This window comes from Rosa chinensis, chromosome 6, assembly GCF_002994745.2.
Source record: "Rosa chinensis cultivar Old Blush chromosome 6, RchiOBHm-V2, whole genome shotgun sequence".
Classification (NCBI taxonomy): domain Eukaryota; kingdom Viridiplantae; phylum Streptophyta; class Magnoliopsida; order Rosales; family Rosaceae; genus Rosa; species Rosa chinensis.
This window is the reverse complement of record NC_037093.1, coordinates 17,763,974-17,788,690: the sequence shown is the minus strand read 5'-3', so window position 1 is coordinate 17,788,690 and position 24,717 is coordinate 17,763,974. Positions and strand designations below refer to the sequence as shown.

The 24,717-nt window shown below is 43.5% G+C and overlaps 1 protein-coding gene and 1 non-coding gene across 2 annotated transcripts; both read right to left on the bottom strand.

Moving 5' to 3' along the window:
• Positions 1 to 314: 314 nt before the first annotated feature.
• Positions 315 to 445, bottom strand: LOC112174935. Its single transcript, XR_002926245.1, has one exon. It is a non-coding gene; the product is annotated as a small nucleolar RNA snoR83 (small nucleolar RNA).
• A 22,486-nt stretch (positions 446 to 22,931) lies between these two features.
• On the bottom strand, positions 22,932 to 23,252 carry LOC112170958 (putative lipid-transfer protein DIR1). The gene has a single exon (XM_024308222.1). It carries the CDS (start codon positions 23,250 to 23,252, stop codon positions 22,932 to 22,934), a length of 321 nt encoding a protein of 106 aa, XP_024163990.1.
• Between the last annotated feature and the right edge of the window lie 1,465 nt (positions 23,253 to 24,717).

The following is a 24,717-nucleotide window of genomic DNA, read 5'->3' as shown; positions in this document are numbered from 1 at the left end:
GATAGTTTGAGCAAGACTCAGATCTGTGGTCTATTTGAGCAAGTCCATTTGTTAACATCTTAACATTATCTTTACCCGCAAACTCCAACCTTTATCCAGGAATTTAAAACTTTTCTTAGCGGAACCACTCATTTGTTCATGTTTCCTTTCTCCATTTTTCATGAAGAACAAGCACAAACTACTTCATGAGAAGTACTCAGATTTCCAACAAAAAAATTCATAACTCTTGCCAATGGATCCCAGTACAAAACCAGACTACGATTATAGTATGCAAAAACAAAACCCAACAGGGAAAGAGACAATAGAATTAAAAACAATGTATGGCGGAGTTACTAGTAAACGCCTTTGTAAAATAAGAAAATAAGGCATTTATCAGCGAAACTTCCAGAGTCGTTTTTGGCCTCCTATGAATCAGATAAGCACGAAAACTCAGCTTATCTGGGATTAATGGAGGCACCTCCAATCTTTCATTCGCAGAAAGACTCAAAATCATTGACAAATCAATAAAAACCCAAGAGAAGTATATTGTTAGAACAATACTGTATATGAAGATTGGGATGGAGGAACCGAAGGGTCTTGGAGTTCCTGTTTTGCTTGGCTGCTAAACCCTGCTCTATGTATTTATACTCGTTTCTTAGTAGAGAAAACCCTAAAGCTCCTTTGCTTTGCTATTTGGTCCTTGAGCTTTATGGGATTTCGTTTATGCGCCGGTGTTTAAATGGGCCCAATAATTAGTTTAAGTTCAAATCCATCCGTTGTTATCCATAATACGGCCCGAAAATGGGGTAAAAAAATCCGTAATTGTGTTTTCCAAAATCTCTATTCAGAGTATTACTATCCATTGATCTAAATAGGTGCTCAATATCATTTGATTTAGTGATATAACTGTTTTCTTTATAGTTCGACATATAGATAACTAGTTATTATGTATTTTCAGTTGTTAATATAAGATTGTATTTTTTTTTTTAGAATGAAAAAAAAACCTTTTATTCCAGAATAACCAAGATTGCATATTCGACTACAACTAGAGATGTGAATGAGTTGTACCATGTCAGGTTTCATGTCAAGACTTAAGTGTGTTGAAAAATTCAAACTCAAACTCAACAAATTTATTTTGTAGATTACTTGCCCGACCCACACAACTCGATCAAATAGGTAATTTTGTCATGCAAATATGAATTATTCCAATTCTTCCAACATAAAGGGTTTTGGTTGACCGTTATATTGAGTGCACGATATATAACTTTACAAAAAGGAAACTATGTAAAAATTATAGTATAGTTCTGAAGTATGACTTACAATAAAAGCATAAATATGGTGTGCAATCATATATACACATCATTAAACAAGTTAAGTGAGTCATTTTAGAGTTGATGGGTTGATCACTTACAATAAAAGCATAAATATAGTGTGCAATCATATATACACGACGTTAAACAAGTTAAGTGAGTCATTTTAGAATTAATGGGTTGATCCTAGACCCACCCATTTATCAATCATGTCTTGGCGAGTTTGCCATTAATGAGACCCATTTTATACTCAAAGCTAGTTCAACCTGTTTTATTTCATGTCGATCAAGTAGTGTAAAAAGTTTCTGTCAGAATTGACGGCCATAACTATAACCTTATTAGCTCTATTTATTGATTTGAGCAGTATACCACACCACTTATTTGAGATTAATTACATAAATAATTCATAAAGTGTTGTAAATATTATTATCTATGTGGATGTCTAAGTAAATACTCATTAGTTATGTACTTTGATGTAAACCCTATCTCTATATAAAGAAGGCTAATGAGATTGAATGATAACACTTCTACTTCTTCCCAACTATTCTCTCTTCATCTTTTCTCTACTTTATAACACATTATCAGCACGTTTTGCTTTTTTTTTTTTTTTTTTTTCTTTCTTAAAAACTCGATGATGATCTAAGACGTCTTGGTGCAACGTGTGTTGTTTTTTTTTACCATGATTCATGAGCTATGAGTTTAATTTTTATAATTATAGCAGTTTTTTTTTGTTTAACCTATATTTGATTCGCAGGTTGTGTAATTATGCAAACAAATTGGTTCGATTTTGCATAATATTACAATGTTTTCAAATCTTGATTAAGGGACAGCTAGCTACTGACTTGCCTATCAAAATCATTTGCTTCGACTGGTTTTAGCAAGCAAATAAAAGGGGCTTTTATATATTATCAGTACATCATGATATATTTGTATCTCCATGATTATCCATGGACCCTTTATCAGTACTCTCACTTGTCATTGTTTGGTTTATCAATTTGTTTTGCAAATCGCCTTCTAAATATAGAATAATACATACACTCAGGAATATCAAATTTGGTAATTACAATTGTGATATTGTGGGAGCCAAGAGCAGTGGGTTGAAGTGATCTCGTGGGAGCCAAGAGCTTTTGCATATATATCAAAATTTATTGGTAAGTTGAATTTGCTCTAATTTCTAGGTCTGATTACACTCCATATCTCTAATATCAATTGGTTGTATATTGCCTTGTTTCTGTTTTCTGATCCGTAGACTTATCAAGTTGTATTAGATACAATTTTTTTTTCCAGTCCCTCTGTTATATCATATGAACTATCAATATGCTCAATATTATTTATGCTTTGTTCATAATATGATTAAATGTGAATATAATCACAATTGATCGAAACTTCATGTTTTTAGATTCGATTACATGAGGACCTGAAGTTCCTCCAGAATTATACAATGAGAAATTACGACATGGAGTTCCTCACAACTTATGCAATTAAAGAGGGCCAGAAGATCCTCAACGTTATATAAACTCATCTTAATCCCCAATTATAAGAGGGCCTGAAGTTCCTCTAATTTTTTTTTCAATAATGGGGTTCAAACCACCTCCAGAAGCTGTAGTTTGAGGATGGAGACTAAGTCAATGCCAGAATCCTCTTGACTATATATTTTTTTATAAAGAGAATTTGTCCAGAAGACAATATTGCTTTCTTGTGCAATTTGAAGAGAAATATAAGATTTTCATGAACCAGACCAGAAGTTCTGTGTATTCTCTTCATTACTGGAACCAGAAGTTTCCATTATTATTTTATTTATTTGCTCGCTATCTATTAATTTCTTTTCTTTCGTTAAGTATTTTTTTTGTTACTCATACGGACCAGCAGTCCTATACCTCGAACATATGAATTTTGAGTGTAATATTTTTGAACCAGAAGTTCAAAATTTCATAGCAGAACTTGAAGTTCCAACAGTAAAACTCAAACCCGAAGCTTTGAGTATAAAATATAAATTAGTTAAAAGTGAACTTGAAGATTCACTTTAGCCACCTCGAGCCTGAAGTTTCGAGCACCAAATTTATTTGAACCCGAAGTTCAAATTATGAAATCTTAGAACTTGCAGTTCATAGAAAAAATATTTGAACCTGAAGCTTCGATTACACATATAATTCATTCATAGTTTATTTGACTTTATGTCAACTCGAACTAGAAGTTTCGAGTAAATTTTCATATGTCGATTGATACATTCTTCTTTATGCCTGCTTAAAGCATTCCACCTTAGAACCTGAAGTTTTAATTGTGCAGACTTGAGCCTTAAGTTTCGAGTGGATATATGGACAATTTATCAAAGAGTTTTAATCTCGGTCAACCTCAAACCTGAAGTTTTGAGGGAATTATATTGACACCAATTTAAAAGTAAGCAGATATTTAACCGTTGGTTTATGACGAATAAGTATGAGTATACCCCAAATTTGTGATCGTGGATTTTGCAATTAAAAGAGATCAGAACCTGTAGTTCCTTGATCCTTAATTACATGAGGACTTGAAGTTCCTCAATGATCAAACTAACTAGATGAACATCTAAAGTCCTTTACTCATAAGTTATGGTCATAAAGTTTAAACTCGATATTTCGAATAATCATTTTGACCAGAAGTTCAAAATGCATTTGATGTTATCAATCTATATCGACCAACAATACAATAATTGAACGTCATGTTTTACCTGTATAACACGAACTAGAAGCTTCGTGTATATCCTATGAGATCCACTGTTCAATTCTTGCAAATTTGATTTATGTCATCTTCAAACTTATGTTTTGAGTGATTTTCAGGCAATGCAATTTTATCTATGGTGTCCAGAAAATATTATTAAGGCTTATGCTTATGAGGGTAATATAAAAATCATCTCAGATCTTACATATCTGATTTATGGCTCCAGAAGAGCACACATTATTGTCTCTTTGCATTTTGTGCCTCCAATATTACCAGAGGTGTATAATCTCCCCATCTCATGGATCCCATTGTATAGCAAGAAAGCCAATTGACATGGCTACACCATGAAATGCCACCAGAAGTGAATAATGGCAAGAGAGAAATCAGGAGTCAAGGTAAATACTACCCTAACAGCCACACATGTGAGGAAATTAAAAATTGGGCGTGTGTCACCTATGGTACACTATATGGTGGATGTTTATCAAGCCATTTTCAAAATGGCACTAGTCAAATTAAATTTCATTGACTAATAAGAACATTGAGATCATCACACATCCCTGATGTCTTTTGCTTACAATAAGCAACTTGAAAGCACTATTGTGCTACTCCATAGATTTATTGTAACCTTTTGAGTTCCCATTGAAACTAAATGTTTCTTAATCCGATTATCTAGGAACCTGATGTTCCTTAAGAGGTTGTTATAAATTGAAAAAAATTGAAACCTTAAGTTTCTTGGATCTCCAATTATATGAGGGCCTGGAGTCCCTCCTCTTTATGACTACGTCATTTATATGTGACACAGAACTTGAGGTTCTCCACATGATGAAGTTACTCTATTATTATGGATTATAGTCTTCAACTTGAAATTCGGAATATATCATTTTGGCCAGCAGTTCAAAATGAATTTGGTCCATTCCAATTGTCAATATTTCACAATTGATGTTTACTCAAGTTAAGGTAACACTCATATCATGAGTTGTAGATCTTGATTTATGGCTCCAAATGAGCTACTATCATGTTACCAAATTTGAAATATTGTTGCATTAATTGCCTCCTATATGGTTGGAGAAGACTTTATGCCATCAGATATATACTGTATCGAATTTTCACAGTACATTGTGGCATATATGTAATGTCATGAACCAGAAGTTCATTGAACCAAATTCACTATTTGGCATGATCGATTACATCATCTTTTGTCTACCATGTTGCGTGGAATCGCTTACAAATTTGATGATTGCTAATCTTACTCACAAGCAAATTATTTATTTTTTTGCATATTTACGAGTTGTCACTTTAATGAGACAATAATCCTCCTGCCATGAGGGGCAGAAAGATTGTTCCTGAAGAACGATATGAATTGGTCTGAGATATTTATCCACCGTCTCATTTTGACTTCGAGAAATATCAAAACTAGTGAATTGATAAAAGAAAGTGACAAAATCATATGCTAAATGCAAAGACATCTGCTTGGGTTAAAGTCCTTGAGACCGACCATATTAATACAAACAATATAGACTCCATTTGATTTGTGGGATGCAAATGTATCCAATTGACATGGTTCTCTTGAAGAGAATGTCATTAAACAATATCACAGCTCCTAATATGGCTACACATACAGAGGGTGTAGGTACGCCATTAGGAAATGATGTCTTAGTGATACAATAATAAATCAATATGGTTGATGCTAATGGACAAAACATTTTTGACCTAAAACTTGGTTTGGATTCGCCACCAGCCAATGAACATCTTCACTCCAAAGAAAGTGATAGATTTTTGAATGCATCTTTTGAGTATGGTCATAATAAGACAGTCTTCCCGCCGTTAGGGGGAGGAAAGACTACTGTCATTTGAATAACGGCGTGAATTTGTGTGGATTGTATCCACCAGGTCTAAAGTTTTAAACTCCCAAAATTGGGAAGATTATACAAGCCCTATAATGCTCTATATGAGATTATAAGTTAAAAGATCCACATTCGCTAGGTAATTCATCTATGAGAGATGATTGTCCTAGAAACGACAATGTATGCCCCAGAAGTGGCATGCGTACCCAATATCAATAAGCTTATTATAGCTAATGCATGCATATAAGAATGTGTGGGATCTATGATTGTTGATCATCGATGATAATTTACATTTGGTAGCTACCAAAAATCTTTAAGGGCTGTATGGATGCTATACCACGTTTCACCATGAGTGTCAACAAAGTATATTATTGGCCAAATTGGAAAGAGGCAATTCCAATGAAATTGAATAATTGAAACATGATGAAATACTTGGACCTTTAACCCTACATGGTACAAAAGGGTATTTATCAAAAGTGAAGATAAATCACTATGACACAATGTCTATTTATCGAGACATGAGATTATGAATATCTTCCCTTATACGAATGACAATTTTCTATAAGTACAGTGTTACATATAGCTGTTATATTGACGAGAGATTTATGACACGTTGTCATCATATATTATGAAGATCTTAAAGACACATTGCTAAAAGCAAAATCTCAAAAGTAAATTGTCATTATAAGCATATTGTTTATCAATCCTCAAGGGATTCAAATACATGAATGAATGATTCAAATGCAAGTCCATGAAAGGTCGAAAGAGCCTAAAGCTCACTCATGGAATCAAAGAGTCTAAAGCTAGCTCATATGTACTCATTTCGTTCTAGTCAACGAGATCTAAATTGCCTTAATGAGTACTATGAAGAGACTACTATCGAATTCGAATTATGAATATAATGTTGCAACATATTCCAACTTTCGCAAAGTTATGAATTACTTAGAGCTCTTGAAGAGCTTATATGAGACATATCAATACACAAATATATTGATGTGTATGGCTAGGTATGCCATGATGATTTTTCAATGTTTTAAACTATACAAAGTTAAATGTGTCAATTTCTTTATATTGTTTAGCTATTACTTTGTGTATGATTTTGAGCATATGAGATTGTTTTCTAACCTTATCATATGAGGTAAGGCTTGTTGAAAATCATCTAGCTTTGTTAGTATTGCTTTAACTTTGCAGGTATGAAATTTTGTGATGAGCCCCTATATGCAAAACACACATGGTCTCACTTCAGTGATAGACACATTAAACTACTATATATGGTACATGTAGCTTATCTCATACATGAATGAGGCTTGCAACAATCAGGATGAGATTCTCATCAGGGGGAGCATCCAGAAGCATGCTACCTAGGACATATGCGCGTTGCGCTCTTTTTGTCTTTCGACCAAGGTTATTTTTTGTCCCCTGGGTTTTTGTTACCTGGCAAGGTTTTTAACGAGGCAACAATAAGCGCGTCCAATACCATCATTCATTGGTGGACATCCAAGGGGGAGTGTTGTATATATTATTATCTATGTGGATGTCCAAGTAAATACTCATTAGTTATGTACTTTGATGTAAACCCTACCTCTATATAAAGGAGGCTAATGAGACTGAATGATAACACTTCTACTTCTTCCCAACTATTCTCTCTTCATCTTTTCTCTACTTTATAACATAAAGATATATCAAAGCAATAAACTCCAGGAAGCTTAACCACGTGCACGCTTGGACAAGTTAATTAATTTGGTCCAAAATTTGTATCCTGGTTAGGAGATCTCAATTCCCCGGTCAATGACGAATGCTTGATTGGAATTCATACATCCGAGAGATTAATTATTAAGAGCAACTCCAACAGCTTCTTTATATTTTGATTTTACTCTATTTTAGGAAAAAATGAGCATCTTTTGCTCCAACAGATTCCTTGTAATTATCCTCATTTTAGGGATAGTGAGGAAAAATAAAACCAAATTCCATAAATTTACAGCAATCTCTAAAATTTTAAGGAATGATTATAGAGATTTTAGGGATTCCTGTAAAATAGAGAATCTGTTGGAGTTGGAGAAGAAAAAGAAGTTAAAACTTTGACTTTTGCTTCCCTATAATACAAAAATTATAGGGAAATTTTTGGAGTTACTCTAAACCAGCATCTGAAGCATTCTTAATTAAGACAAGGTTATTTGGCTTATATTTTGACTCTAATTAGTAGATTAAGTTCTTCAATTCATCTTTTCACTGCTTAAAAGTTAGAAAATATATTGAAGTTGGAGTGTGAGAGCATATATAATATCTGAATATCTGAATAATGTCTGTTTGGCTCCAAAACCAGTCGGCTTGCAAACTGTCTCTTTTGAGCGTGTGTGCGCAGGCGTGCCAGCACCGTGGGGTGCAGTCGTCGGGGGAGTCCCTTGACCTGACTTCTTCTTCAAGCGCTGTGGACGAGGAGAGCACCAACCTCGTCACAGGGTTCTTCTCTAGCCTTCCGAGAAAGGACTTCTTGCCTTACGAATAAGGACTTTGGATGTGATCTCTTGGCATCACCGAATCGATACTCAACGTTGGAGGTTGAGCAGAGCAATCACTGGGAAGTTTGGAGAAAGCACGGGTTTTGCTAAAGCGTGACTTTAGCTTCGCTGGGTTGCGAGGGCGTTACCCTTGCTTCGCTGGTTGTATCAGTGGCAGTAGTACTGGCAGTCGGCTAGCGAGGAGACTAGGACTGGAAGCACGGTTGCCGGGTTGATCTGGTGATGCTGACAGTCGGCTCCCGGGGAGACTAGGACTGGCGTGCGGTCACCGGGTTTCAACGAGGTTGAAGGTTTGCTCCGGGGAGGCTTTGTAATCGCTGGGATTGATTGATTCGAGAGAGAGGTCCTTAGCTTTGCCGCTTAACCCTGTATTTATACACCTAGGGTTTCGACTGCTCCTTGCCTTAGAAGGATTATTAATTGAAGTTTCCTATTCAATCTCTACTACTCGATCCCAATAAGGTTTCGTTTTCCTTATGGACTACGGAATGGGCGAAGCTATATCCCAAACCCGAGTAGGCTTTTTTTTTTTTGGGCCGCAGGTATCGGCCCGCTGGCTCAAACCCACCAAAGGATCTTGCCAAAAATACTTTTGGGCTCAAACATTGCCCCCAGGCCCCGAAATCAGGCCCGCGAAGATGTAACTGATTGAAGGGGACTAAAACGACGCGTCGGTCGCTTGAACCGATGTCATTAATGAAGGTCGCGTCCCTTCGTTTGCAAAACGCCTTTCTGTTGCATCGTTTCCCTCACAAAATTCCTTATTTAAACCCACGACCGCAAGGCCTGTCACATCAGAAACCCTTCCAGTCTCTTAAACCCAGAAAAAAACCCATTTCTTCCGATATCTCCTTCGCAGAAACCCAGAAATGGCTCCCCCGAAGAAAATAGTCATCGATCAAGAGGAAGAGTTAAACGAAAAAGTCGCCTATACTTGGGGAACCAACATCGGTGCCCGCATTCATCTCCAAACAACTATCCATCGACCCCTGCTCCTTCGATTCTCGGACCACCAAACCGGACTGGGGCCAGCGCCACAAGATGCTATTCCAGCCGATGCTGCCGCTCTTTACAGCCTACCCTTCCGGCGGCCTATTCCAGTCCTCTGAAGGACTCCTGGAGATTTCAGTAGTTGGGGCGCCCAAAACCATCGAGCCAAAATAGGGCATTGGCCGTCCTCCATCAGTTTAGCGGAGACCTCTTGGTATCGCGAAACACGGGCGCGTGATCTGCCTCGCTGGAATGCAGCAGGTATCACACACACCATCGATCTATGTTTCCATCTTCCATGCAGCAGGTATCACACACACCATCGATCTATGGTCAATTCGATTATGTGAACTTCACTTCGACCATGGCCCAACATGGTCGCAGCACCCACAGTGGCTCCTACCCACGATGGTTGGCGTATTACAGCCGGGAGCACAATGCGACCGGCGGAATCGCTTTCCTGGAGTATTGGCTCTGCAAGTTCATATTCTGCACCTCCTCCTGCAAGCCCACTGGTACTTGGACTCTTCTGGCGACGACCCTCTACAACGGCAGCAACGTCGGGCTCGGGCAACCGGTACTAGGAGCCCTCTACCGCATGTTATATCAAGCCACGATGCATCCATTTGAGACTAGCATGTCTGGCCCCTTTTGGGTCTTGGACTTCTGGATCCAAACTTACTTTCCATTCTTCTGTCGGGATGACATCCCGCTACTTCCGCCGGCTGACCAACTCCTGGGTCAGTGGTTCAGCCACGAGGGAAGGTACTCATCCCCTCCTTACTCCGAATGTTTTTCTTACCTGTACCTCCTGGATGAGATGCCATACTGCGATATAGTTTTGGATAGAAGATTCCCACCTTTACTTGAATATGGCTTCCTTCCTGGCGATCCTCGCTACAGTGATCGCGCGCGCATAGCCTTTCGCCGCGCGATCTCCTGCTCAGATATCAGGATCGCTGCTGAAGAACTTAGTTACGAGCTCTACGCTTAGAACCATTTCGCTCGCCAATTTGGCCTCGTCCAGTTGGTGCCATTTCCTCTGTACGATGCTTGGAACTACAACACCTCTTGGCGTAGATTCGGGCCCCCTACTGGGCTTGTGCCAGCACAAAGCATACTCGCACTGGTTGATCTTCCTGATCGGGCTCAGGTTATCGACGCCGTGGACGGGACTGAGGAAGGATATGAAGCATAGTGGGAAGAAGTCTCCGTTAATTGTTGGACTCAGCGGGATGATGAACTTTTTGCGGCCATCTTCGGAGAACTGAAAAACCCCTATCCTACCGATGTTGAAATGCTCGCTTGCTTTTCTGAGGACGCTACATGATCCCAGCCTCTTCCGGCAACACAACCGGCGCGAGCCTCTCGCCCGGCCCAGGCTGGTATCGTAATCCGTGAACCCCCTCTGGAGGTAAGTATCTTAATTCTATCTCATGTATCTTTCTTCATTACTTTCTTTTCACTCACCTTTCATTGGATCAGGGAAACGCGCCACGTTCTGGCAGCCGGACAATCAGTGCCTCCTCGGCCGCTGACCAGCCTGGAAAGCAAAAAGCGGTGATCGCGGAGCCTGAAGTTGAAAATTCCTCCTCTGACGATGATAACCCGCAGACCGTAAGAACCCTCTATTCTTAGGATCATGCCTTCTCTATGAGCTAAGTCTGACCCTTTGATTTTGGCAAGTCGCCGCTGCTTTGGCTCTCAAGCGCAGCCGGTCGGACCCTCGCACTGACCCATGGGAAGAGGATGAACCAATCACTGATCGACTGGTAAGAGATGGGAAACCCACATTAGAATTTATTCACCCTTTATTTCAATTCCTATAACTGTCTTTGCTCGCAGGTTCGTCACCGGTCCTCTGGACAAGCTGGGGAAGGCTCTTCGGCTGTTGGTGAAGGGACATCTGCCTCGCAGGCCCAAGCACCCACGGATTCGAGTAATCTTCCACCGACTGCCAGTACCGTGAGCGACGCGCAATTGGCCTCAATTCCGGTGCAGGTCATAGACGACAGTTCGCCCGAATTGGAAGAAGGGATAGCCCCTTCAGACACACCGCCTGAGGAACCGATCGTCGCACAACCCTTAACGCAAATAGCGCTTGATCCCCTTCCTAATGAAGCAGCTCAAGAGCCTGCACCGATAGCAATCCTGCACGAGCCTCTGGCCGCAGAGGTACACTCTCCCCTGAGCATAATGCCTTAGTCCTTATTTTAGTCTCTGTGCACTCCAATAATTCTTCCTTAACCACAGAGTCCTGATCCTGTCGGGGAAACAGTTATCGCTGCAGAGGTACCTGTCGCTGATCCAGCAGACCCAATCGGTGAAGATATGGTGATCCAGGAGCCTGCCCCCCATGTTCCTGAAGTGGGAGAGGGAGCGAATGCTGAACCAGAGCCGGAAGCGGTCCCTGTTATAGAGCCTCAAGAGGCCCATGCTGCTGCTGCTCCTCTACCTGAGCCTCCTTCCAGATTGGAAAGGCTTGTTTGCGTACTCGAAGTGGCCCCTCCCGGAGTTATAGATGAAGCGAAGGATGGGCTACAGCGACTTCTGAGCCCTGACATCTTACTGCCGGGCGCGTCCGCCAGAGCTCAAGAGTACTTGATGGTTCTTCGCCGCGAGCGAACTATCACTGAGGCCGAGTTCACCGAGATATATGAGCTGTTACAAAACCTTCCTGAGCGGATCAATGAAAGAATGACCGCGACCGCACAAGCTAGGCAAGCTCAGGCCCACTATCAGGGCCTTGTACAACAGACAGAGACATCTCGCGACTTCTTGGGCGATAGAGCTATCCTCGTCAGAGATTTACGGATCACACAGAATCATCTTTGGACCCAAATCCACGAACTGCAAGCCCAATTGACTGCGGTGACGGCCCGGCTTGAGCATGAGGAACCTCTGCTAGAACAACCCCTAGTGGCCTTCGAAGAGATGTCTCAAAACTTAGCTCAGGCTCGCGAAGCAGCCAGACAAGCGGAGCGAGCTGCTGCTGACGCTAGTTTTCGCTTAGACGAACATCTACTGCGTCTGACCCATGCGGGCCGAAAACTCTAGGCCTCTATTATTAGGCCCAGTTTGTATGAACAATATTATTATTTATCTAATATATTTAGCCCACTTTGCCTGGCCCAAATATATACTCAACTTTTGAATCAATTCAATGTTCACCTTTATTGCTATTGAAGTTGGTTTGAACAGATAATCTTGAAACAGAGCGGTTATCTCCTTGAAAACTGCCCCGCTTCCCACGCGTTTTCAAGTGCCTTCATTTCCGAGATCTTTGCATTCAATTCCACTGATACTCTCATTGATGGCGTTGAAAGTACTTCAACTGCCCATCGCGCGGTTGGGATTACTACGACTGGCACTATAAATACCTGCCCTCAGGGAGAATAGGAAACCAAGCAATCGTGTCTTCTCCAGAGATAACCTCACAGGCCTTGCTGCTCTTCCTTCAGTTTCTAAAATCTTCTTCCCGAGGTTTCACCCTTAGCCACAAATTCATAGGCTTCATGGCTTAATCTCAAAACCTGGGTAGGCCTCATGGCCTAATCTCAGGTCCAATGGCGTGTCTTTGGTTTCTGGGACTCTGGACGAACTTGCCAGTCCCAGTTAAACCGAAGAACACGCCACGCTCCTAACGTGGCAGAACGAGATTCTGAAGGGTCCCTCTTCTCAGACTGCTTGCGTGGAGCAGGAGGGAGAATGGCGGAAGGCCATTTTGAGGCCGCCTGTTCTTCTTCCCCGGCCTACCTCCAGGGTCTGACTACGAGGCTTCTGTTTTTCCCCTGGAGGTAGATGTGGTTGTGAGTCGCGCTCGCTCCAGAGGCCATCTCCATCCTGGAGGACAATCTACTAGAAGGGTTGGGATGGATTATTTCCTTCCCTCTTCCTCCGGTACAAATGAGAGCAGCTGCAACTCAGATCGAAGGAGGATGTGGTTGAAGAGAGGAAGAGTGCCAGCGGTACTGCCCACATCTTCCTTGCCGCAACCAAATCAAGAAACTCATAGCAGATCTATAATCCTTCAAGCCACTTTTGGCCTTGTAATTGTAAATGTAACTGTTTCAATTTGTACTGCTTTTGGCCGCAAAGCCACTCTATGAATGAATGTTTTTGAGCACAAGTAAGAAATATTGTTCTAAAGTAAGGCCTCATGTATAGGCCATCATGTATATTCTTAACACACATTGTCAAGGAAAAATTACAACAAAAGTTGGCCTCAAAAGAAGGCCTGGAATTAATCAAAATAAGGCCACAACAAAAGAAGGCCTCATGTTACAGAGTGTATAGAGTGTTGCCCCCCTAGTGTTCGTAGGCGAAGCAAACATATGAGACAAAGGCCACAAAATAAGGCCTGAACGTAGAGATAATGCGAGCCGAGGAAAACTATGATTGCCCCTAGTCTGGGACGAAGGTTGATCTGGTGGATCTTCGAACTCCCAAACACTAGGGTAATATTTCTTCAGGAATCGCCCGTTGATGGGATTGCGATGGATTTCGCCATCCAAATCCTTGAGGTGAAAAGCCCCGCGTTCCAAAATGCGGTGGACAATAAAGGGTCCTTCCCAGCAAGGAGTCCACTTACCGCGACCGGTCAATTTCTCGCCAAAGGGCAAAACAGCTTTCCAAACAAGGTCTCCTTCTTTATAACTGCGACCACGTGTCCGCTTATCATAGGCGCGGGCGATGCGCTGTTTTTCTATTACTAAATTATCCAAGGCCGCTAAGCGTTGCTCGCTTAAATCTTCGTGTTCTTGCCACATCGCCTGGACATAATCTTCACCTATCAGGTGATGCTGATCTTGCACACGTAAGGAATGAACGTTGATTTCCAAGGGTGAAACTGCATCATGACCAAACATTAGTGCATAGGGTGTGGTAGCAGTGGGATTCCTCTTGGAGGTGCAATATGCCCAGAGTGTTTCATACAAAGTGTCGTGCCACTGTCGAGGGTTTTCTATCAGCATCTTCTTTAACAGGGTAATAATAATCTTGTTGCTGCCTTCTGCTTGACCATTGGACTGAGCATAATATGGAGTGTTATGGATAAACTGGATGCCGAAATCGTTGACAAGTTGCTCGACAGGACCTCCCATGAAAGCTGCCCCCCGGTCTGAAACGAGCACCTCGGGGATACCAAACCTGCAAATAATGTTACGAAAGATGAACTGGCGAATGGTGGCACCAGAAGCCTCCTTCAACGGTTCGGCTTCAACCTACTTGGTAAAGAAGTCAGTAGCCACAATGATGAACTTATGTTGGAGGGAAGAATGGGGGTGAATCATCCCAATCAAGTCCAACGCCCAGCCTCGTGCAGGCCAAGGTTTGATGATAGGTTGCATGGGAATGTTGGGAATGTGCTGGACCGGACCGTGTGCCTGACAGTCTTGGCATCCTTTAGTAAAAGCGATACAGTCCTTCAGGATGCTAGGCCAATAATAACCATGTCTTCGGATGAGCCATCGCATCTTAGGTCCCGCTTGATGGGCGCCGCAAACCCCTATATGTGCTTCGCGCATTAGTCATTTTGCTTCATGGCCATACACACAACGAAAATCTATGTCGTCCTCCCCACTCCGACGCAGCTCATCGTCCCTGAGGAAGTAATTTAAGGCAACAAAACGAGTCCTCTTGTCAGCTGTTTGGTTTGGCTGTTTGAGGTAATTGATCAATCGAATGCGCCAATCAACGTCAATAGGCTCGAGGACAGCGACGACTGGATCATCAGGAGGGTCAGGCCGTACGAGCCAGGAAGGTAACGTGCGGCGCTCGACTTTCAGAATGTGTTCGCGAACCCTATATTTCAATGTAATGCTTGTAGCCAACTGAGCGAGCTCATTGGCTGCGAAGTTGCGCTCGCGAGGGATGTACTCCAAACCAACGTCATCAAACTGATCCAGTAACTCAATGGCGCGATTCAAATAGGGGACAAGCAAGCAGCTTGCACATCTGTATTTTTCTTGAAGCTGATTTATCACAAGTAAGGAGTCGCCGCGGACCTGAACATCTCTTACCCCCAGTTCCAGTAAGACTTCTAGGCCAATAATAAGGGCCTCGTACTCCGCTTAGTTGTTTGCACACTTAAACTCCAGTTGGAAAGAGTAAGAGAAACGATCGCCCGCTGGGTTTTCCAGAACAATCCCTGCCCCTGCTAATGTTTCAGTTCTTGAACCATAAAAAAACAATACCCATGGCTGCAAGGAGACCGTGGCTTGATACCATATGGCGTACTCTAGAATGCGCGCCAAATCTGGTCGGGTGGTAGTTATGGGCGCTATTTCTAACTCTCTCACCGTCGGGATATCCAACGTAGGGTGATGTGCCAGAAAGTCTGCGATGGCCTGTCCTTTTACTGCTTTCTGGGGAACGTATTGCAGCGAGAACTCGAACAGGGCCAATACCCATTTGCCAATGCGGCCTCTCAGGATAGGTCGCGATAGCATGTACTTGACCAAGTCGGTCTGAGCGATGATGCAAGTAGTAAAAGATAACATGTAGTGCCACAACTTGCATGCGGAGAAGTACAATGTAAGGCACAGCTTCTCCATTGGAGTGTATCTGGTTTCGCAATCTGTGAGCGTCTTACTAAGGTAGAAAATGGCATGCTCGACGCCCTCTTCATCATCCTGGGCGAGTAAGCTGCCAATGGAAACCTCAGCTGCTGATATATATAACTTCAATGGAAATCCAGCCCTCGGAGGAACAAGCACAGGCGGACTCGCGAGGTAGGCCTTGATTCTGTCGAAAGCCTCTTGATGTTTAGGCTCCCACACAAACTCAGCCTGACCCTGTAGTTTCAGCAATGGGGAGAAGGGCTGGATTTTACCTGCAGAGTTAGAGATGAAACGTCTCAGAAAGTTGATCTTACCCAGCAACCGCTGCAATTCCTTCTTTGTTCGTGGGGCGGTGGCATTGATGACTGCGCTCGCTTTGTCTTCAGGGACTTCGATGCCCCTCTGATGGACAATGAATCCCAGAAAATCTCCTGCTTGAACTCCAAAAACGCATTTGGCTGGATTCATCCTGAGTTTGTGTTGCCGCATGCGCTCAAATACCTTTCTGAGATCAGTGATGTGGTCACCCTTCTTCTGAGATTTCACCACTACGTCATCGATGTAGACCTCTAAAATCTTCCCCAGTATATCGTGGAAAATCAGGTTCATGGCTCTCTGATACGTTGCTCCGGCATTTTTCAGTCCAAAAGGCATAACCACATATTCAAAAACACCCGCGAAGCCGGGACAACGGAATGCGGTTTTATGTCTGTCTTCTTCTGCTACTGGAATCTGGTGATACCCTGCGGTGCCGTCCATGAAAGATAATAATTCATGTCCTGCTACGGCGTCTACTAACATATCCGCAACCGGCATGGGGTAGACGTTTTTAGGTGTAGCGACATTAAGGTCTCTGTAGTCAACGCAGACCCTCATCTTGCCATTATTCTTGCGAACTGGCACGATATTAGATAGCCACTGATTGTACTTGGCTACCCTGATAATGCCCGATTTATGCATTTTTTCGACTTCCTCTTTGACGAGGACTTGGGTTTCGGAATTCATTCGTCGCGGCTCTTGTTTCACAGGCCTCTTGTCAGGGAGTGTTGGTAGTTGATGGCAAACTAAGTCTGGTGACAGGCCAGGCATGTCCTCATACTTCTCCGCGAAGCAGTCTTTGAATTCATGTAATAACTCAATGAGCCTCTGTTTCTCGCTAGGCTCTAAGTAAGCGCTGATGACCACTTCCATAGGCTCATCTACTGTTCCGAGATTGACTTTCTGGATAGGATCTCTGACTTTAGGAGGTGTATCGTCCAGCGCTGCTGGAGCAAGCTGAAAATCGACCTTAGCATCTTATTCCTGGTCAGAGAGCTCTTCATGGATGACCTCTAAGGTCGCGACCCGATCGTAGGCCTCTTTTTCCACTAAGTACGATGATAGTGTTTCGTACAGCGAGTGGAAGGCCTCTATCCCTCCCTCTGGAAGGTTGTAATCCATTAATCATTTAAAGGTTTGGGCACAGCGTGGCCAGGCCTTTCCAAGCCCTCTTTTGCGAGCGTCAGCCCCCACTGTGCCAATTCAGAGGCCGTCACCCCTGTGGGGCGGCCTTTGTCATCGATGCCACTGACCTGTAATGGAGTGATAGGCTCCAAATAGTACCTGGCATCTACATAGTTCGCGGAAACAGGGAATGGACGAGGATTCGCTTTAATCACCTCCGCTTTATCTGTCTTCCGGTTCCATATAACGAGTTCCTGATGAAGAGTCGATGGAACACAATAGCTCCTATGGATCCAGTCTCGGCCCAGAATAGCACTGTAGGCCGCATAACAATCTGTCACAAAGAAAGCATAAACTCCCTCAGCTGGGCCAACCTTGATGTGCAAGAAAAGAAGTCCCAAGGTCTTTGTTACAGTCCCTGCGAAGTTCTTGAGCGTAAGGGATGTGGATTGGATCTTCTCCTTCTTGATTCCGAGAAAGTGCATGGTTCTGGTAGTGACAACATTAACGGCAGCGCCGGTATCTACCATGATCTTGCTAACCTTGATGCTACCAACTTCTGCGGTTATATATAGAGGTCTCATGTGTTGGACCATCGCAGGTGTTGGCTTGGTGAAGCTCATGAAGAATTCTTTGCCATGAGCGTCCTCCGTCTCAAGCAAGACCGCTTCTTCCACAGGTGTCGTGACCGCGGATGTGATCTGCAACGGCTGCGCATTGGTTTCCTCAGTTTCGACGCATTTCTGGGCGGCTACTGGCAGTGCATACCGCGGGGGAAGTACGTAAACCATGTTGCAAGATGAATCAACCATGTTGGATTCCTCCATGTCGTCATCTGGATTAAGCTTGGGCTCATTGACAGGGGTGTCAGTGTTGAACTGCTTAGCCAACCGATCTACCAACGACTCCTCTATAAGGCCTTTGACCTCACACTGCTCGCGTTCCTGTACCACATGTGTCTGCTTGGGGGAGTCTGGCTTCGGTTCCCCTTCTGCGCTTACCTTGGGGGAAGCGACCACTACACTCTGGACTCTTTTTGGTCTCCACTGTAAAGTATCGGTAGTCTTTTCCTTGCCCCCCAGTCTCTCGAAAACCGAGGGTTTAGCTTCTGGTTCTTCGCGAAATAATCTGCGCTTGACATGAGGTCGCCTTGTCAGCGAACTCTCTTTTCGAGCTGGCGGAGGTATCCTTTCTTCAGTGATCCTGCAAAAAACACTAGGCTTATATGCCCCTGTTGCTTGTTTCTGAAGGCTGCGGGGAGCCACTAATGGCTTGGCGGCGAGTGCCTCCATTTCCTTATGATACTGCTCCGGTGATTTGACCAATTGCGAAGGCTTGATCAGGCCCTGATCCAAAGCCTCTAGAGCGCGCTTGGCTTCCCCGAACCTGCATTACAGTTTCCTTTTCCTGGAAGAGCTTATTTCCACTGCCTTCCCTTTTTCCCTAGTGTACCACTTTCCTTCCTTGATGGTGGCAGTTGGAGCAAGTGGGATGTACGGTTTGGTTAGAACGTCCTTTCGTTCGTTCGTGGCCTTCTCCGCTTGCTTCTGATCGACCGTGGCTGCTTTCAGTTTCCTGAATAGGTTGGAGTCCTTTGGAGATGGTGGTGACTCTATTTTCTCTTTCCCTCTTGGGCTAGAAGGTTGATAGTTCCGCGATGGTGAGGCCCACTTAATGGGTGGGAGAGAGCCAAAACGAAATGTCTGCTCGACCTCTTCATGTGACACTTGGATGCCACACTCTTCTTTACATCGCGAGCATAGGATCACGGGTGAGGCTTTTCCAGCCGCTGCAGCCTTCTGCTTTGCAGGGATTTCAGCCTCGGCAGATTTGCCATCTCTCCCCTTGGTCCTCAAATCCAAGGTCGGTTTCCTCTGACTCTGCTTAGCCCAGTTCACATCGACCATGTTGATTCCAGTGTCGGGAAAATGATTCAGGTCTACGAGTGATGCCGCCGTTACTGGGGCTTCCACCTGCAAACTGCCATTATTAAGCCATACCTAAATCTGGTCTTTGAGCTTCACACAGTCTGTGGTATTATGGTTCCACAGGTTGTGAAATTTGCAGTACTTCTTCCCTTTCAACTGGTCTGGCCGGGGAAAAGGTCCGAAGTCGGTTTTCACCATCTTCGTCGCGATCATCTCATCCAGAATCTCGTGTGCCTTATTGGCATCATAAGTATATGTCGCGAACTCAGGTTTGGTGAAGGCCATCGATTTGAGCTTGACAGGCTCCTTAGAGATCTTCAGTTGCTTCAAGGCTGGATTCTTCCTTTCGGTCAACTCGTAAGCAGCGATATCATTCTCATCTTCCTCATCGTCATCCTGAACCACTTCTTCACTATGGTGATGGTAGTAAGGGTCATATGTGGCCGGCTGATAGCTCAGGGCCGCTACAGTGCGATGTTTTCCTGGCACATATGTCCCTTTAGATGCATTCTTCCTTGCATCTGTTTCCCTGAGGAGATGTTCGAAGCTGCCTACCTCTGTGATGAGCTCTCCCATTGATTGAATCATGCTGCCATGCTGCTTCTTCCGCTGACGAGGTTCCAAACCTTTGACCGCTAGTTTGACTAACTCCTTCTCGGGCAGTATGACATTCAGCTTGGCTTTCTGAATTTGGAAGCGCTGAAGATAGGCCACAGCAGACTCTGTAGGCTGTTGGGCCATCTGGGTAAGAGAAGCCAAGTCAACCTCAGGTTCAATGGCCCCAAAGGTTTCTCAGAATAACTTCTCCATCGCGGGCCAATCTGCTACGGTTCCCAGTCGAAGCTTCGAAAACCACCTAAAGGCAGCTCTTGAAAGAGAAGTGCCAAAGATCCTGCATTTGAGGATGTCATCATTCTGGTACTGGCCACATTGTACCCTGAACCTGGCCAGATGGGTAGCCACATTCTCTGTGTCTTCTCCTGAAAAAGTAGAAAAAATGATATTTTTATAACCCCTGGGAAAGGGTGCGAGCATTACATGCGGTGGGAAAGGTCCCTCATAGGCCCCATCCTCTTGGGTCCCAGGATTAGCCAGCCTGATCATCTCCTCTACCTCTTCACGTCTTACATAGTCCGGACCCGGAGGTGTTGCCATAGTATGGCGAGCAGCCTGCAAGGGTATTGCCTGGTTCAGAGCTATTGTCCCTTCTCCTACATGTACCACGTGGGTTGTAGCTGGTTGCTGAAGAGTTAATGCTGGCATGGGCATCTCCTTTGCCAAGGCCGTTATCTTAATCGGGTTACCCGCCTGGTCAATACTATAATAGCTTCCTGGCAGCTCCTGATATATGTTTTCGGCCCCGTCGCTGTCATATTGAACAAAGGTGGTAGAGCCAGATGCGGTTCCACCAACCTTCGATGTCTGATGCTTCTGCCTAGTGGTCTGTCCGCCTGACGGGGTGACTTTATCTTTGCTGCCGCCGATAACCAAAGCTTGTTCTTTGCCTTTCTGTGGCGTAGCGCCAACGGTTGCAGCCGGTGTAGTGGTGGTGCTGCTAGCTTTCTCTCGCTGATTAGGCGGCACGTACTTGCTAGAGCCAGATGGCTGGCCAAGTGAACCGAGGAGAGCATTAGGATCCCCTAAAGCCTTGTTCAGCACTTCTCTTGCCTGGTTCAGCTCGGCTCTCTGCATGGCCACCTCGGTTGCGAGGCTAGCGCCATCCTTGCGAAGACCTGCCATATCTGATGCAGTTTGCTGGGTCTGGTTTGTGATGGCCTCCAGGATCTCTTTTTGGCACTGATTCTGCTCACTCGCGACACCCGTGACATGAGCCCTTACTGCACTTTCTGATTGTGTGATTTGTTGTTGGGTATCTGCTGCATGTCGGGTGATGCGTTGGTCTAACTCGCGCATGCGCCGGTTTGTCTTCGCGGTTTCCCTTTCAAAATCAGCGACTATCTTCTTGCGATGATTTTCAATGTTCTCCATAATGATCGCGAACCTCACCTCCGAGGTCGCTCCTTCCGGAATAGGCTTCGAGATGAAAGCCTCTCTTCCTCCACCTTCCGCTGTATTGGAGACAGCGGTAGTGATAACAGGCTCGCTGGCCTGATTGGTAGTGACATTCTGACCCTCAGTAGCGGTCGGGTGATTTTCTCCCTGTTCAGTAGACATGTCGGATGATTGAGTAGGATGAGAAAATCGTTGAGTCACCTGTTCTTCAGAAAGACCACGACAGTCTGCGCGAGAATGCGGTCTGTAAATGGAGGTCTTGTGTCTTGAGCAGTTGGCGTAAACCTTTTGGTAAGGGTTTTCGCTCGACTTCCCAATGGTTACGTTCACGAAGAGACACTATTACAGGTCCCACTGGGCGTGCCAAAATGTTTGGCTCCAAAACCAGTCGGCTTGCAAACTGTCTCTTTTGAGCGTGTGTGCGCAGGCGTGCCAGCACCGTGGGGTGCAGTCGTTGGGGGAGTCCCTTGACCTGACTTCTTCTTCAAGCGCTGTGGACGAGGAGAGCACCAACCTCGTCACAGGGTTCTTCTCTAGAGTTCCGAGAAAGGACTTCTTGCCTTACGGATAAGGACTTTGGATGTGATCTCTTCGCGTCACTGAATCGATACTCAACGTTGGAGGTTGAGCAGAGCAATCACTGGGAAGTTTGGAGAAGGCACGGGTTTTGCTAAAGCGTGACTTTAGCTTCGCTGGGTTGCGAGGGCGTTACCCTTGCTTCGCTGGTTGTATCGGTGGCAGTAGTACTGGCAGTCGGCTCGCGAGGAGACTAGGACTGGAAGCACGGTCGCCGGGTTGATCTGGTGATGCTGACAGTCGGCTCCTGGGGAGACTAGGACTGGCGTGCGGTCATCGGGTTTCAACGAGGTTGAAGGTTTGCTCCGGGGAGGCTTTGTAATCGCTGGGATTGATTGATTCGAGAGAGGGGTCCTTAGCTTTGCCGCTTAACCCTGTATTTATACACCTAGGGTTTCGACTGCTCCTTGCCTTAGAAGGATTATTAATTGAAGTTTCCTATTCAATCTCTGCTACTCGATCCCAATAAGGTTTCGTTTTCCTTATGGACTACGGAATGGGCGAAGCTATATCCCAAACCCGAGTAGGCTTATTTTTTTTTGGGTCGCAGGTATCGGCCCGCTGGCTCAAACCCACCAAAGGATCTTGCCAAAAAAACTTTTGGACTCAAACAATGTCAATTTATTAATATATTTCAATAGCAATACTTAGTCAGACTTCACTTCATCTATCACAGAAGGTTTGGAGATCTCATTTCATAGCGTTTCCACCGTCTATACCTAACAAAGTTCAAATTTCATAGACAAAATGTTGATTCCTATTTGCATTGTCTTCCATTATACGAATAAAGCACATAATTGAACGGTTGTGTATGACATAAATTACGATCTTTGAAACAAAAAGAACTGGCACGGTTGGTGTTTAAGCAAAGTCCATGAATTAAACAAAACACAGAAACATAAGTTTACAAGTACTACAACGTAACCGAAAAATCAAAACACAACTCCACACATAGAAGAACAAGATCAAACACAAACGAAAATACTAGAAAAACATCAACGTAACTTCTGAAAAACAACAGCAGTAGGCTACTAGCAAGCAAAACCTAAAGCCCCATGATCGATGATCGATATTTTTAGCAATGCACAGACCGGGCAAGTTTGCATTTAGCAGGGAGCTGCATGGCAAGGTTAGGGTCGACTCCATAGGTAGTGAGAAGCTTCGAGTTTCTCATGAAGAAGCACAGGCACGGAAAGTCGGCGACGGAAAGAGCTGAGCAACACTCGGCTGTGGGGGCTGCAGGGATAATCCCAGGAGTCGCAGTCACTGACGGAGCACAGGCCACGAAGCCGTCTTTGGTCATGCGGCAGATGGAGCTCTGTCCCTGACCATTGGACCCAATGGCCAATGCCAACACCAAAGCTGCAATGATCACAAGCTTTTTGTATGCTTCCATGTCTTTCGATCGAGCTCGATCTCTCTTTCTCACCAATCTGTAGTTTAGTTTCTTGGAGGAGATGATGGTTTATGGCTTGGGCATTAGGGCTTATATAGCAATTGAATGGATATATTTATATATATGGCCTATGGGGTTACTGTTTTGTCTTTTTCTTATCTAGTTTTAATAATTACCAGCAAATGAGAATCTTTTTTTATTCCGACAGGGTGTGTATAGGATTTTCTGCTAAAATCTATCTTGTGGTAGGTTTCCAAAATTGTTATTCAACTTGAAAGCTTTTGAGGTTCCATTGAATATACCTGAAAATCTTTAATTGCAAGAAATTTTAAATTTGAACCTTCCGGTACTATAACTTCTCATTGCTGGTTCAAAAACTATAGGCCGGGTACGGTGTGTACATGCTACTATTGCACTACGCCATATGTTTTTCTCTCTACTGTGAAGTTGCCCTAATGCAAAAGAAGCCAAGTATATATAAATATATTGTACATTGTTTGCCCTATATAAATATATTGTACATTGTTTGCCTTCTCTTGTAGGGTTAAGCTTTTGAATTTTCAGTATGGTTGAATGTAAAAGGAAAAAAGAAAGAAGCATATATAACATATTGATAGAAATTTCGTACGATTATATAGTTAAATATATGAGATCTTGCCACATCATTTAATAAATAAATTTTGATAATCGGGCGTAATTTGATTGACAAATTTAACAAATGTAGCAATGTTTTATGAATGAATTACTAGATTATTGTTAGAGCTCGTGACAAAGAAAGAGTTGGCGTATTGGCATGACTATTGTCTGTGACTCTGTAACTTGTATACGACACCGATCTCACCATCACGGGGGTGAGTGAGTACGATGGTGGTGACAAAGGGATTGGCTGGTCCTTTCTGGGAAGCATCATATCCACATCCATATGAATCTTTTTAATATTCTCTATCAGAGTTTAAAGCAAGAACGTGCTTTTATGGTGGTCACATGTGAACTTCAACATCGGTATGTCAATTTCGCTCTTATTCTTTCACACTTTGATGAGGAAGAAGTCATTAATAATGGAGATGGCATCAAGATTGTGGTGTTTTCTTTAGATGTGGCATGTCGTTCTTATGGTCATTTTCCTTGTTCCATAAGAGGAAAGAGACGGAGAAGGACGGGGGTAGTGACGTAAATTAGAGTCTTGAGATAAATAAGGAGATTAACGTTTTGTAATTTTGAAGAGAAAATGCGAATTCAGATTCGACATCATTTGATATTGTAAAAAATAAAATTTGTATTTTACTCTAAGAAGATTGGTAAACACTTCATTTTAGAGTTTTGTTGTCATTTGATCTTGTATTCCGTGCATTTTCTTTTTTGAGTAAGGGAAGGGGCCGGAGACAGAGAAGAGAGGGAGTACTAGTGATGTAAATTAGAGTCTTGAGATAAATAGCGAGATTAACGTTTTTCAATTTTGAAGAGA

Coding starts and splice junctions, on each gene's coding strand:
- LOC112170958 (XM_024308222.1), bottom strand. CDS start 23,252: ATGGAAGCATACAAAAAGCTTGTGATCATTGCAGCTTTGGTGTTGGCA.